The sequence below is a fragment of the Eucyclogobius newberryi genome, unplaced genomic scaffold (genome assembly GCF_026437365.1).
Source record: "Eucyclogobius newberryi isolate DKJ021-1_F unplaced genomic scaffold, fEucNew1.0.hap1 SCAF_5, whole genome shotgun sequence".
Taxonomy (NCBI): Eukaryota; Metazoa; Chordata; class Actinopteri; order Gobiiformes; family Gobiidae; genus Eucyclogobius; species Eucyclogobius newberryi.
Genome location: NW_027316167.1, coordinates 15,917,818 through 15,931,636, shown reverse-complemented (window position 1 = coordinate 15,931,636; position 13,819 = coordinate 15,917,818). Strand labels below are relative to the sequence as shown.

Sequence of the window (13,819 nt, the reverse complement as noted above, 5' to 3'; positions counted from 1 at the left end):
AAAGGCCGTAAAGTCAAAAGTCAGTCAGTCACTTCTGTCAAAAGGTTTCCTCAAGGTGCCTGTACTGTAGGACATCGGTGCTGATGGACGAAGTTTACTTTACAGCTACAGACCAACACAATCTGGCTCTATAAAGGCTGTATCTGATAACACTTCTCACTCTCCGGGGGACTTCTGGGGAGAACGCACGGCCGTGACTGCGAGAATGATATGACCGATTATTTATTGAGAGAATTTGGGAAATTTGGGGCGGAAATAAGAGCTTGAATTCTACCTCGTGGCACTGGCTGAGGACAGAACTTCACCATGGCAGCGATGAAGGAGAAGCGAACCTGTGGGCAGCGCTGCGAGGACTTTGGCCGCTTCGTCTGGAACTCTGACGAAGGGAAGCTCATGGGAAGGACCCCTGTGAAATGGGGTATTAAACCTATAAAAAAATTGTTTTCACATTGTAACTTTAATATAGAGGTTGGATATATATTGATATATATATATATATATATATATATATATATATATACATATATATATATATACATATATATATATATATATATATATATATATATATACACACATATATACATATATATATATATATGTATATATACATACATTATATATATACATTATATATATATACATTATATATATATATATATATATATATATATATATATATATATATATATATATATATATATATATATATATATATATATATATATATATATATATATAAACATTATATCACAGTTGTTGTTTGGATAAACCCAATATTCTAATGTTGCAAGATATACATTTTTGTCAATATCGCCCACCCAACAACAAGGGTTCTATTCTCTTATTTTGGGTTGACTGTAATGATTGAGTGGATGCAGCATGTTTCTAATAGCCATTGCATCTTTATCTTTCAGTGTACATCAGTTTGTACTATGTGGCTTTCTACGCCGTGATGACCAGCTTGTTCTCCCTCGCCATCTGGGTGCTCATGTTCACCTTATCCCCGTACGAGCCCGACTATCAGGATCGACTACAATCTCCGGGTAACTTCACACTGAATAACATTAAAGGGCAAATGACAGTTTCGACCACACATTCCATCACAACTTAATGAACATACATTACATTATATTCCAAATGAAAAAGAAAGGCCTATTTTTCTCTAGTTTGACAATTTTGGTGATTGTACTTCCTGGTTGGACATGAGCAACAGTTACCTAGCAACTATCCTGTAAACAAAAGGCAAAATCTATATACAATACACAATAATTATGACTTAACAAATGATAATACCTGATAACTTCTGTATTTTGGTAAATGTATGTTTAAACTGTTAGAAAAATGTGTGTAAATTAATTTGGTTACGGCGGGACGGTGCTGGTTGCCATAGTAATGAGTTCACTTCTGTTGCTAAACTGGCCCAAATTGTTGTATTTTTTGGCTTAATTATGTTTTATTTTATAGCACAAGATGAGATAGGGGAGATACATTTGTTTTTTAAAGTAATTGCCACTTACACGTCAACTAATTTCATAATCTAAACCCTAACCCTTTTCTTAACCGTACCCTTTACCCTTGAGCCAGACCGTAAACCGTAATTTTAATTTTATGTCCAAATTTCTCTTCACAAACTGTCACTTTACTGATGTAAAACTATGATCGATATTTATCACAGGGACTAATCGCACCAAACTAAGTAATAATTATGAAACATGAGAACCATGTGCACATGTAACTTTTCACAACCCTTTGACCTTGTTGTTAGGAGTGATGGTGTGGCCCAACACTTATGGAGAAGAGATAGTCGAAATCTCATACAACTCGTCAGACAAGGAAAGCTGGTCGAAGATGTCCAACATCCTCAAAGAATTCCTTGAGCGTTAGTTGAATTGACTATTTCTACTCGCTCCTCTGAAATATCTGCTTTACACTGAAACAATATACTCATACTTGTTTTGCAGCGTACAGTGAAAGTAAGCAGAAAGCCTTGAATGACTACACTTGCATCAACGGACAGTACTTTAATCAGTCACACTTCACAGCTCCTAATCACACAAAATGGTCCTGTCCCTTCACTCAAAACATGCTCGGAGCCTGCTCTGGGATTGAAGACCCCACGTTTGGGTACAACTGCTCTATGCCCTGTGTTATCATCAAAATGAACCGGGTGAGTACAGAATGGGCTATATAATATATTCTATAATAGAGTGTTTTTGTATTGTTTCTTTTGAAGATAGCGACGTCAAGATGGTTTATCAATAATCATGAATAATTTGGTCAGAGTATAACCAGAAGGGTTTTTAAAAAGAAAATCTCCAATTTTAGAAGAAAAAATAAGTATTTTCCATTTGAAACTATATTTGTTGTATAGTATTCTTTTATCTTGCCATTTATGTGACATGGATTTGTTTTGTTGGATCTGTTTATAACTTGTTTTTTCATACAACTTAAAACACACGAGAAAAATTGCAACGTATTAGACAACAAGAATGAAAAAAGACAATTGTTTAGTCATAGTGTCAATAATTGTGAAAACCTTTTAAATTGTGATTTTTGTTAAATAGTTTGATAATAGTAACACTAAAATGTGAAAATATGAGAATCAAAATTTGAGGCTCCAGTACCTGCTTGGACCTAGTTTTACTCTTGGTTTAGTCCTGGTTTAAGGACTAAACTTATGGGACCAAACCCGGAACTAAATCAAGACTAGACAAAAAGTAAATCAGGAACAAAATCTGACCTTTTAGCTCTCTGTTCACTCATGTGTGTTTTATGTTCTTGTCCTGTGGGACCTGTTTTTTCTTTTACTTACAGGCAAAAAATACACAACAAAATAACTTTATATTGATTTTACAGATCATCAAATATTACCCTTCAGATATAAAAGGGGTTGCACCATATGTAAACTGCACTGTATTGGTAAGACTTGTCCAAATTAATACTTTATTTATAATCATTATGGAAATGCACAAATAATTAACCAACAGTTTGTTTTGGTTTTCCTTAGGACGGAAGTGAAAACGTGGAAGAAATAGAGTATTTTCCTCTGAATGGAACAATGGATCTTTCCTACTTTCCTTACTATGGCAATCTGGCCCAGGTAAGAACAACCTCTAATATATTATGAATATGACTATTATTAGAGTTAAATTAATGTTGCTGTTTTTTTCCTGCAGCCCAACTATGTGAACCCGCTGGTGGCCGTTCGGTTCAACCTGGTCAACAAGAAACAAGCCCAGATCCAGTGCAGAGTGGTCGCAGACAAAATCTGCTACGAAAACATCCATGACCCCTACGAAGGAAAAGTCGTCTTCTCTCTGACGGCAGAATCTTAAGACAAAACAGCCCATAGCTATACAACTGTATGACGATAAACATTGTGTAACTGAAATTAAACAATGTATTTTAAATGGAATATGATGCATTCAAATTATGTAAATACACATAGATTAAAATACATTCCCACTATATTAGGTCTCCAAACTGTCTGTTTCATACAATGTGGACAGTTTACTTCAAGAGGCTCAATGTAAGAAACTGCATTATACATTTTACAATACTGAATAATTGTATTAAAGTAAAAAAAAAAAAAAGGTGGCAAAAAGATGGGAGTTGATCAATTTCTTCCTTGTTTTCTGCATACGATTCCAACCATGGATCTATTATATTATCACAACATGGAACCTTTCAAAAACACCATTGACAAAAATAAGATTTAAAAAAATAATATTTATGAATAAGTATTTATAAGTATGCGTAAATAATTGTATCTGTAGGAGTGTGCCTCAGTGTTACCCAGTGTAATAGGATGAGCAGGTTTCTCATGAAAGCGCTGACAGGACGGTTTGTGATTGATCAGCTTAAACTGTTCAGATGTGCTCCCATGTGAACGCACTCGGACACAAGGCTTCCTCCACGAAACACAGAGCGTTCTGAGCAGCCCATTACCGCAGTCTTAAAAAGAGACTCAGGAACACATTATCAGGCAAAGTGTCTTGACCGCGGACTGAACTGAGGGATTGCAGTAATGTGAATAGAGTACCATAGTGCGTGTGTCAGAAGAAGAAAAACTGCAAAGGGTTAGAATTTCCATTTGAATTGTCAGACTGGATCCAAAAAAACAAAAACTGTATTACATTTTGGGGTCCCAGAGGTCACTATCAAAAGTTGTTCCAAGGAGAAACAGAAATGGTTGGGGAAGTCAGGCAGGTTGAATAGTGTCAGAAATGGCGAGTGCAACAGTCCAATTGGTTTCTAATAGGACTGTATTATAGGCAGGTGGACATCACAAATAACACCTGACAGCTTTCTGCAAATAAAGGTTCAATCTGATGACGTGAGATGTGAACAACAAGCCATGTGTTAAACAGTTTTAATGCACAATGTTGTGCTGTGAGTGTGTTGTTCCCCCCACGAGGTGCGTTAAAACTGCAGAACACACGACTGTTTAGAACCATGTTTAGTGTCTGTGAATGTCAGATATCAGTTATTTCTGTGTTTTGAATTAAGCTAGTCCTCCAACAGCATTTGAGCATTTGGTAACGGTTTGCTGTTGCCTGAACTACTAACGCACGGCCGTTAGCTTTGTGATACTCATTGTGGTATAACTGCCATGAAACAAGCACAGTGTGGGAATTAAACAAACAATTCATGGTTTTAATAAAAAATGATTTAGATTTAATAGACATTTTGAAGAAAGTGTTGCCCGTGCTCAAAATACATTCTTACAATCATTCACAATACAGTGTGTAAACAATAGGAGACAGCAGAGATAGCACTTGAGGTAAAAGAATAATGGATAACATGAGACAAACAAGTAGTTCAAGACCTGCAACACTGAGAAACACTTTAAGACTTACAGTGCAATATGTCTCACTTGTACTGGTAAAAGTGTAACATCTGTAATATTTTAGATTACACAGACAAATGTAAATGTCTTACATTTGAATGCACACACATAAAAAAAAAATCTGCAATTCTATTCATAAACCAGATCAGAAACACGGCTAGTCCCGAATGACCTTGCGCACTATAGTCAATTTATACATAATCATATTATATAATCAATATTTTGGCTTATTTTCCCTTAAATTTGTATTTTTATACAAACTAAGCGAAGCATAATAAATATCAACAAGACATTAGAGCTTCGGCAAATGCAGTACATACAGATGTGCAAATTGCTAATAAAAGAGAAACAGTCAGTACCTTAGGATTTGGTCCATGAAATAAATACAATCCATAACAGTAATCATTGAACAATCATCTTAAAGGGCCCGTATCTGACTTTAATTTGTTCTACCAGACCAGTCAAACTCGGATACTTGACAGCTCTAGAAAGAGGTGGTCAGACCTCAATAACCGTTAAAGAACTCATTTGTAGGAGTGCAAGTTTACTATTTCCATCAGATTGAAGATTACATTTAGATTTCTAAAACCATGTCCAGGTGACTAGCTTTGAAACCCTTCCTACCCTGGACCACTCGTGCCTGAGCCCCTCTGAGTGGGGTGTCACCTGGTGTGACCTGTGCCACTGCCTGTGACTGTCCCAGGGCGTTGTTTCTGTCGAGGTTCCACATCTGAGTGAGAAAAGGGACTAAGTGGGCAGTTCATTCTGAAACATGTTCTTAATACAAACTTTGATAAAATTTGGAAAACTTTTGCGCTCGGCCCGCGTGACCCAGATGTGCATGGTGACTTTCCAGAGGACGGGAGCCAGCAGCTGACTGAGCGTAGTGACGCTCAGCACAAGAAGATAGATCTGAACACAAAAACACAGCATTTGGTTTGTTTCTTGAAGCTAATTCAAGCTTACATTATATAGTCTTCATTTATCCTGTGATTGTGACAACTTTTTGTTTGATGCTAGTGCCTACACATACGGTAATTATTATGATATTTATTATTTAGGTACTTATTGTACTCCAACTTTTCCTTAACCACTGAAAATGGTAAATGAATCCTGTAGATCGTGGTTCATTGTACGACACTTTGGCTTGCGAGATGTTACAATATTTATGCATTAGTCATTACAGTGCACTTTCTAGACCCTAAACTTAAGTGGTTTCAGGGTTCGACAGGAAAAGGCCAAACCGTAGACACACTTCTGGCACTGACCTCTCTGGAGATGATTCCTGCTCGTCGGGCGCGGCTGCCCAGAACGAAGGAAAACTCGCTGACCTGCGCCAAACCGGCTGAAACTACCCAGCGGATGTGCCGGGAGCCCTTAGGCAAGATGACCGACAATACAGCAACGGCCATGACAAACTGAACAAGAAGACATTTTTCAAAAAGTATGAAAGTATGAAAGCAAGAGCAGGCGTGTCAAACAAATTTTATGTCACGAGCCGAACATAACGTCATAACTATACCAAATAAATAGCTTTATATAGCCAAATAATAGTTATATGTGGACACTGTTGCAAAAAATATGCAGCAGGTGAGAGTCCATATTCATACATCAGCAGCAGGAACAGGAAAATGAACTTATATTATTTCTGATATGAAATGTTGGTATAACAGACCTGTTGCTGTTGCTGCTCAAAATCAATGTGAGCTCACTATGTTTATAGTTTAAGCTCACTTTAGTGACAAATAAATCATGTAGTGAAGCGTCACTCTGTCATGTTCAGACTTCATTACACTCTGAGCTGTGTTTTAGTTGTGGCTCCTGATCTGTCCAGGTTTTGCCTTAGTTTATATGTTTTCCTCACAGAGCATCGTCACAGAAGTTGGTTTTCTTCTTGTTAGCTCCACATTAGCGCCACTTTTAGCACAGCTCAAACATCCACAAAACTTTCTTCTTTCACGTCTCTTTCCTCGCTCAGACCTCTGCTCAAGCATGTAAAGTGTGCGAAACACATTGGCACTTGCTCCAGCGGCACACAGAGCAGCGCTGAGCAGCGCAGGGGGAGGGGTGGTGGTTGCAAAGGATTGTGGGACTTGTAGTTCTAGCAAGAGAAACGCTATATATCTGTTGGAAATGAATCAATATAAATTAGAAATGTTCGGCGGGCCGGATTAAAACGTCTGGGGGACCGGAGGCTGTATGTTTGACACCCCTGCTTTAGAGAGTAAAAAGATACAGTTTAAAAGTACCTTCATTATCACCAGGGACAGTGTAAGCACTACAAGTATGGTCAGCTCATACAGCACAAACGTTGGAAAAACATGAAGACCTGAAACATATTCAGAGAGTACTGTATTAAAGACACAAATTAAGTGCTGCATAATCATACTGTGGTACAAAAATCTCTATTTTAGGAGTTGAAAGGACAAAAAGGAATGAAAACAAATGTAAGTGCTGTTAAAGGTTGAATGGACGATTTTTTTTGGCACAAATCTGAGTCTTATTTCCTCGTGGCGTGGACTGCCGATTAGTCCTGCCACGTATCAATCATAAAACGCACCTACCGCTCACCTGCAGCCGCGTCCGGCTCGTCCCATAAGAGCAGCACGTTTCTGCGTGTCTAAGCGCATTGATCTATCATAATATAGTTCCCTCAGTGTACGGGACAAAATGAAGACAGACAAAGACAGTTCGAGCTGACTCAGAAGTGGACGGAAATCTACGGGAGACGAGAGATGCGATGCGATCCGTCGCGCTAATAAACAAACGCACGTGTGTTGTATCAGTCCGCACGGGGGAGTGCGCATGAGCTAACTTTTTTTTTTTACAGATTTTTAAATAAATATTGCAGTTTACACGGCAAACATACAGTAAGTTCCCCTATACAGTAAATCTATGGATTAAAATAAATTACTTTTATGTAGATTTCAAGGTGAATGCTAATATAAAACAAGAAAATTAGAGAATTTTTTTTTATTAATAATTGCCTTATAGTGTCTCTCCTTAAGTTAAAGATTGTTCTTGGTTCAGTAAATAAACAAAATATTATGTATCAACTAACCGATGGATGCAAAGAAGATGATTGCGAGGAAGTCTCTGATTGGTTCGATGCAGCCCATGACCTCAGATGTGACCATGTGACCCTGAGTCGACAGCAGCGCTCCGGCCAGGAAACAGCCCAGCTCCATGGAAACGCCCAGAAACTCAGTCACCTGCAGACGACAAGAGCCCACATTTCGTTCAAGTTCAAAGCATACATGCATTTAGTGACCTCATGCAAGAGCAGAAACATGCATTTATTTGAACTTTTATTGTATGTAGTACGTGTAGGTCTGTAACTAACCATTATTTCAGTTGTCGTACTAGTCCGCAAATAATTTTTTAATCAGTCAAATCAGACTAGTCAAACGATAGTCGACAATATTATTATATTAATTTAAGAATGCCACAGTCTTTGTTATAAAAAGGTGTTTTCATATGTGTTTCAGAGTCTGTATAATTCAGATTACCAAAATACGACTACGATTAATTTGTAGGATGGATTAGTCACGATTAGCCAATTAATCATGTGTTTTATATGAAATAGTGGAGGAGAAACATAATATAACGAATCAATTAGAACCTTATTTGAAAAAAATGTTGTATGTTTGGTGTATAAATGCATTATTAAAACCACTTAATACAATATTACAATAATCATTACAAGTCATTACAAGTTAAACGAATGCTAACTTATGAATAAAAAAACGATTTGAACGATATATACATAAAACACATACATACCGTCAACATAAAAAAGACAAAGGCGGCCATTCCCAGCACCAGAATCTCCTTGTTTCCTTTGCCCTCGTGGTGCAGTTTCTTGTAAAAAGGTCCGACGATGGAGAACTTCAAAAGGACACACAACAGTAACACGGCCGCCAGAGACACCACGACCTGAGCCAAGAGGTACATCACCCGCACTCCACCAAGCAGCAAACTGTGAAGGAGGAAGAGTTTGTTTTGACTGTGTAGTACCGTTAAGTTGTGCAATACCACACAATTTGTATTATAGACTTGCTTGACTAAATGTCATTGAATACTTGACCAACACATAAAAACACAAATTGCCTCAAACAAAGTACAAAATTTAACGCTGGTAAAACTAGACATACGATTTAAAACATAAAACTTGAGTGTGACAAACGAGCCGACCTGTCCAAGTCTCCGCTCTGGGCCTGGATGAATGTGGGCATGACGGCAATAAAGAGGCCGAGCTGGACGTCCTGCATCACCAACATCCCCAGAAGAACACTGCTGTAGTCGGAGTCGCCTTCAACAAGCAACACATTGTCTACATAAATAAACTTGAATTGAACCATATAATTACTGAATTCGAGAGTACGCTTCTTTAGCAGTACTTGTCACTTAACTTCCAAAAGACAACAAGTAATAGTAATAAACATAAATAACATAATCCTCTACTATGATAAACTACTAACTACTCTGACTGTAGTGTATTTTATGTATAGAGAGCAAACATACCGTCTTTGTCTCCTCTGGCGCCTCCTAAGAAGCGGGACACTAGAGGGGTGCTGGAGAGGGACAAACATGTGGAAATGAAGACTGTCTGAGTGGTCCGAATCTTGAAGACTTGTCCCCACAACAAACCTGACCCCACCATCAGCAGACTCAGGTAACAAGAGCCCTGCACGGAGGTCTTCCACACCTAAACACAGAGAAAACATGGCAAGACACCGTAGAGTCGTCTGGTCATTTAAAATATAATTACTTTCTACAGTGAATATGTTAAAGGTACACTATGTACCTTTTCTGGGGGGAGGGGGGTCTGCTACCATGGAGATGTTATTGTTTTAGCTGGAATGTTCCACAGTATGGCATTGAACTTGTCTATCTTGCATGTATTCAATTACATGTGTATTTATTGTATGGCTGTATTGCCAAGAACCCCACAATACAATACGTATCCCAAATCCCGACGCAAGCATATCTCTAAAAAAAGGGTCTTAAATTTATACTAAATTGATGTTGAAATGAAAAATACAAACTCTGCAATTTATAAAACATTTGCATGATCTATTGATCCGTCCATCGTGATATATTGCTGCATCAATATTTTGAGTACAGCCCTAGTTTACCGCTAAAAATTCCTCAAAAATACCTTGAAAAACAGAGGCATTCTTACATGGAGATACTGTGGAACATTCCAGACAAAAAGCAATAATATCTCCATGAAGACAAGCAGATGGCAGATTCTCCACCAAAAAGGTCACATAGTGCAAATTAATATGGCATGTAATGTTTGGGAGTGTATTTGGTGCTTGACAAATAGTGAGGCCTTTTTATTTATCATGGAGGGTTGGAAACGGGATAAAAATATCATCCAATCAATGTGATCCAATTCAAGTAAAATAGATAAAAATAATAATATTAAATAAACAAATAGATGAATAGATAGTTAGGTAAAATAATAACAGAGGACCAAACAATTCTCATGCCGGGTTAAATGCCAGTGAGCAAAAGTGCATTAAAACTTAAAAGCATTAACTGATGGTGCATCATTATGTGGGGAGGAAGATCGTTACAATGTTTGGGGCCGACTACAGAGAAGGCCAATTATTAGCATTGTGTGTTGGTGTCGAAGTTTAGTCTATACAGACTGCGAGAGGCGAAGATCGTTCTCAAAGTCTTTATTTGATGAAAACAGGGAAAAACAGGCAAAACAGCAGCATGTTGTTCGTCTTGCAGCTGAGATTCGACCCGTCACAAGAATTAGCTGTGTTTTATATAGCTGTTGCTTGGGTCTGATAAAATGGCCTGACGTTGATATGACGTCCGCTTTAAGATTGTTTAGACTAGTCCACAGATAATCAGAAAATACACAGAAAGTTCATCATGACCCATATGATTGTCGTGACTCATGATAAATAGGACACAGACATGACAATAATTTGATTAATATCCACATTGGTCCATGATATGTGATAAAAACTTACCTTACGAAGTCGCTCTGGAGAGAACTCTAGTCCCACCACAAAAAGAGTGAAAAATACACCAAGCTCTCCCAAAGTCTCCACCTGGACCATGGACTAAAGCACAAATACATATTATAATCTTGTACTGTGTGTAATTACATTGTTATGTTATTTACAGAATAATAAGAGGATATACCTTGATACTGTTGAGGCATGAAGGCCCCAGCAGGACCCCACACATAATATATCCAAACATCGGAGGGAGACCGACCAAAGCGCAGACCCACCCACAGGGCAAAGACAACATCACCACAGACACCAGGTCCTAATATTTGTAACAGAGGTGCAAATTAATAAATGAAATGGTATTTTTAAAATACGTGTACTAAAGCTGACCTTAATGAAGTGATGATCAGCCCGGGGCATGGTGGAGTCCCGAGGTTTGGTGAGGACGTACTGGTTGTTCTGAGAGTCGATGAGCATGCTCAGTCCCAGATCATCTTCCACCTCTCTTTTTTTCGATTTGTTTTTTCTCTTTCCTCCATTATCCTCGTCCTCTTCCACTCTTAGCACAGCCTCAATGTTCACTCCTACTACCTAAACAGAATCATCCAGGAGAAAGATGGGAAATTTGTTCATTGTGACGATAAAGTTTAACTACCTTACATAAACTTTTACCGACAGACCTCTTTGTTGTTATCAAATGCACGTTCTTCAATGTCTTCCTCCAGTCGGTCAGCTGCCTTTTTCACATCTTCCAGGATCTCGTCTAAAAATGACAGAGTTTTGTTTTGGGACAAGGCACTCTTCAGAGCTTCCTGTTGGTGTTTCTCAGCAGCCACTAGCTCCACATACTCCTGTTCCTCCTGCAACAAACCAAAAGTCATAATGAACATAACCCTAAGTTGTAAGTGAAAGGCAAGGTAAGCCTGTGGATATCTCACCTTCATAGCCGCCTCTCTGAGAGCTTTCAGCCTCTGTCTGCTGCTTTCCTTCATATTCACTATGTCTTTATAGTCGCCTTGCAGCGCCCTCTCCAGGCTGTGCACAGCCTGGTACACAAGGTGTCCGCTTTCATTGAGCTCCTTTTGGAAAACCCCTAGTGTATGAACCTGTGAAGAGGAGAATCCATGTCAACTAAATCCAATTTAATATGTGACTGTAATTTTTTGGGTAAATATCAGCCTGTTTATATTTACAAAATCAGCCCAATTTACTGTACAGAAAATCATTCACTTTAGATATGTCATAAAACACAGTAGACACAATGGGGATGGTATGAAAACAATGCTGGCTTTACCCTGAAGTGCCTTTCATCCTCTGAGAGAGTCTGGTCTTGTTCAACCGCTTTTGCTGCAGCAGACAGCTTTTTCACCGTCACATTCTTCTGATGCAGGAGTCCAACCAGACGTTTGCAGTTGTTGGCCATCCAGCTCTGGCCATGAATGACCCCACTGGTCCGATACAACTTAAGGACATGCCGAGCGACCTGGTCTTTGGGTATTGCAGCCACCGCCTTTGCCAGGCCCAGGCACAGCAGAAAACACACAAACTGCATCCAAAGGTTCAACCCTGGTTAGACCAGAGGCTATGGCACTGTAGAAAATGAACCATACCTTAAGAAAAGAAAAACAATTAAGAGGAAAAGTTCAAAGTAGCATTCAGACCAAGATGAACCCTTATCTGAGGGCCTATTTTTGTCCTGTGTGCCTATGACTGTGGACGAATCATTCAACAAAAAATGCCGCTGGGCCGAACGGAAATGGCGCGAGTCAAAACTCCAGGTTCAAAAAGAGATTTACAGAGAAGTTGTACATGTACAACCTCATTTTATGTAGAATTAGGGATATTTTTCTGAAAGAATTGAAAGCTGCAGTAACAACTCACATGTCCTGCAATAGAGAGGTTGTTGTTGTTGTGTTGCTTTTAATGCCGGTTGGCAGCCAAATACATTTACCGCCACCTATGTACGTTTGTAGGAGAGGTACTGACTCGTACCACTGTGTTTATTTCATTAACTTCAAAGCCCATGGGATCAAAGTAGAAAGGAATCGAATGCTCAAGCATTTTCGTTTTCTCTCTCTTTCTCTCTCCTTTTTTTCTTATGTTGTGTGGTGTGGAAAAAATACTTGAAGACGTACAACTACAGAAGACGTACACCTACAGTGGGTGACTATAAGTGCACCTTTTCAGTTGGCTGTCAACCGCCATTAAAAGCAACACAACAACAAAACATCAAAAGTTAGATAAAAAAAAAAGTGAAACGAACGCAAAGAGAACCAGGACAGAAGCGCGTGCGGTGGGGCAGAGGAGGGAGCCATGACTCGTTCTAAACCCAGGGCAAACATGAGTGAGGGGCACAGAGGCAGACTTAGGGATTAACCCTGTGTTGGCACTGGGCGTTTTTCTGTTGCTCAAAACACGTCTGTCATGCATGATCTGTGCACATTTCTCCAAATGTCTTGCGCCCCCCTTGGCATGGCTCTGCATCCCCCCAAACGGGCACGCCCCCCACTTTGAGAAGCTCTGACCTATACAGATAAAAATCACTTCCCTCCTCTGGAGGTGTATCATGCTGCTGGGTGTGGTTGTACTAGTTTTAAAACCACAGCCGAGCTTACTTTAAACATTACTTAGTTTACAGCCACGTTACTCTTGAGAACATGAATCAGTTCCACGGTTTACCCTGGGACTGGACTGCAGCCACTTCTGTTGCTGAAATCAATGGCAGCTCTGTGTGGATCCTGTCATCTGAGGAGCATACACAAGCCAAGCAAACTTTAGTCTACAATTTGTAATTTTAAAGCAATGTCATTTTAAAGCAAATACATTTTGCGTTGCAAAGAATAATATTTTTTGTTCCAATACCAACAGTCCAAAAATTGTCCTATTTTATGGTGCACTGTAACTTTTCTAGTAGAAGGTAACATAGTGCACCTTTACGAATATGTAAATGCATTAGACTACATTAGGCCTAAAAGTCAGTGGCGTC

The 13,819-nt window shown here is 38.9% G+C and overlaps 2 protein-coding genes across 2 annotated transcripts; one reads left to right on the top strand and one right to left on the bottom strand.

The window, feature by feature from the left end:
* The first annotated feature begins 50 nt into the window (after positions 1 to 50).
* LOC140381186 (potassium-transporting ATPase subunit beta-like) lies at positions 51 to 3,417 on the top strand. Its single transcript, XM_072465208.1, has 7 exons — positions 51 to 418; positions 918 to 1,046; positions 1,769 to 1,882; positions 1,965 to 2,170; positions 2,860 to 2,922; positions 3,011 to 3,103; positions 3,180 to 3,417. The coding sequence occupies exons 1-7, from the start codon at positions 307 to 309 to the stop codon at positions 3,336 to 3,338; spliced, it is 876 nt and encodes a 291-aa protein (XP_072321309.1). The 5' UTR covers positions 51 to 306; the 3' UTR covers positions 3,339 to 3,417.
* Positions 3,418 to 5,382: 1,965 nt separating this feature from the next.
* Positions 5,383 to 12,438, bottom strand: tmco3 (transmembrane and coiled-coil domains 3). Its single transcript, XM_072465220.1, has 13 exons — positions 12,128 to 12,438; positions 11,772 to 11,939; positions 11,514 to 11,693; positions 11,224 to 11,424; positions 11,024 to 11,152; positions 10,849 to 10,941; positions 9,377 to 9,560; positions 9,047 to 9,164; positions 8,636 to 8,831; positions 7,914 to 8,064; positions 7,102 to 7,181; positions 6,121 to 6,270; positions 5,383 to 5,764 (listed from the first exon to the last, which is right to left on the bottom strand). The coding sequence occupies exons 1-13, from the start codon at positions 12,383 to 12,385 to the stop codon at positions 5,600 to 5,602; spliced, it is 2,073 nt and encodes a 690-aa protein (XP_072321321.1). The 5' UTR covers positions 12,386 to 12,438; the 3' UTR covers positions 5,383 to 5,599.
* Between the last annotated feature and the right edge of the window lie 1,381 nt (positions 12,439 to 13,819).

Coding starts and splice junctions, on each gene's coding strand:
- LOC140381186 (XM_072465208.1), top strand. CDS start 307: ATGGCAGCGATGAAGGAGAAGCGAACCTGTGGGCAGCGCTGCGAGGAC. Junction 419..917: donor AAGGACCCCTGTGAAATGGG/GTATTAAACCTA, acceptor TTTATCTTTCAG/TGTACATCAGTTTGTACTAT. Junction 3,104..3,179: donor ACTATGGCAATCTGGCCCAG/GTAAGAACAACC, acceptor TTTTTCCTGCAG/CCCAACTATGTGAACCCGCT.
- tmco3 (XM_072465220.1), bottom strand. CDS start 12,385: ATGCAGTTTGTGTGTTTTCTGCTGTGCCTGGGCCTGGCAAAGGCGGTG. Junction 8,832..9,046: donor CAGAGCGGAGACTTGGACAG/GTCGGCTCGTTT, acceptor CCTCCTTCACAG/TTTGCTGCTTGGTGGAGTGC. Junction 7,182..7,913: donor CATCTTCTTTGCATCCATCG/GTTAGTTGATAC, acceptor AATATGTTTCAG/GTCTTCATGTTTTTCCAACG.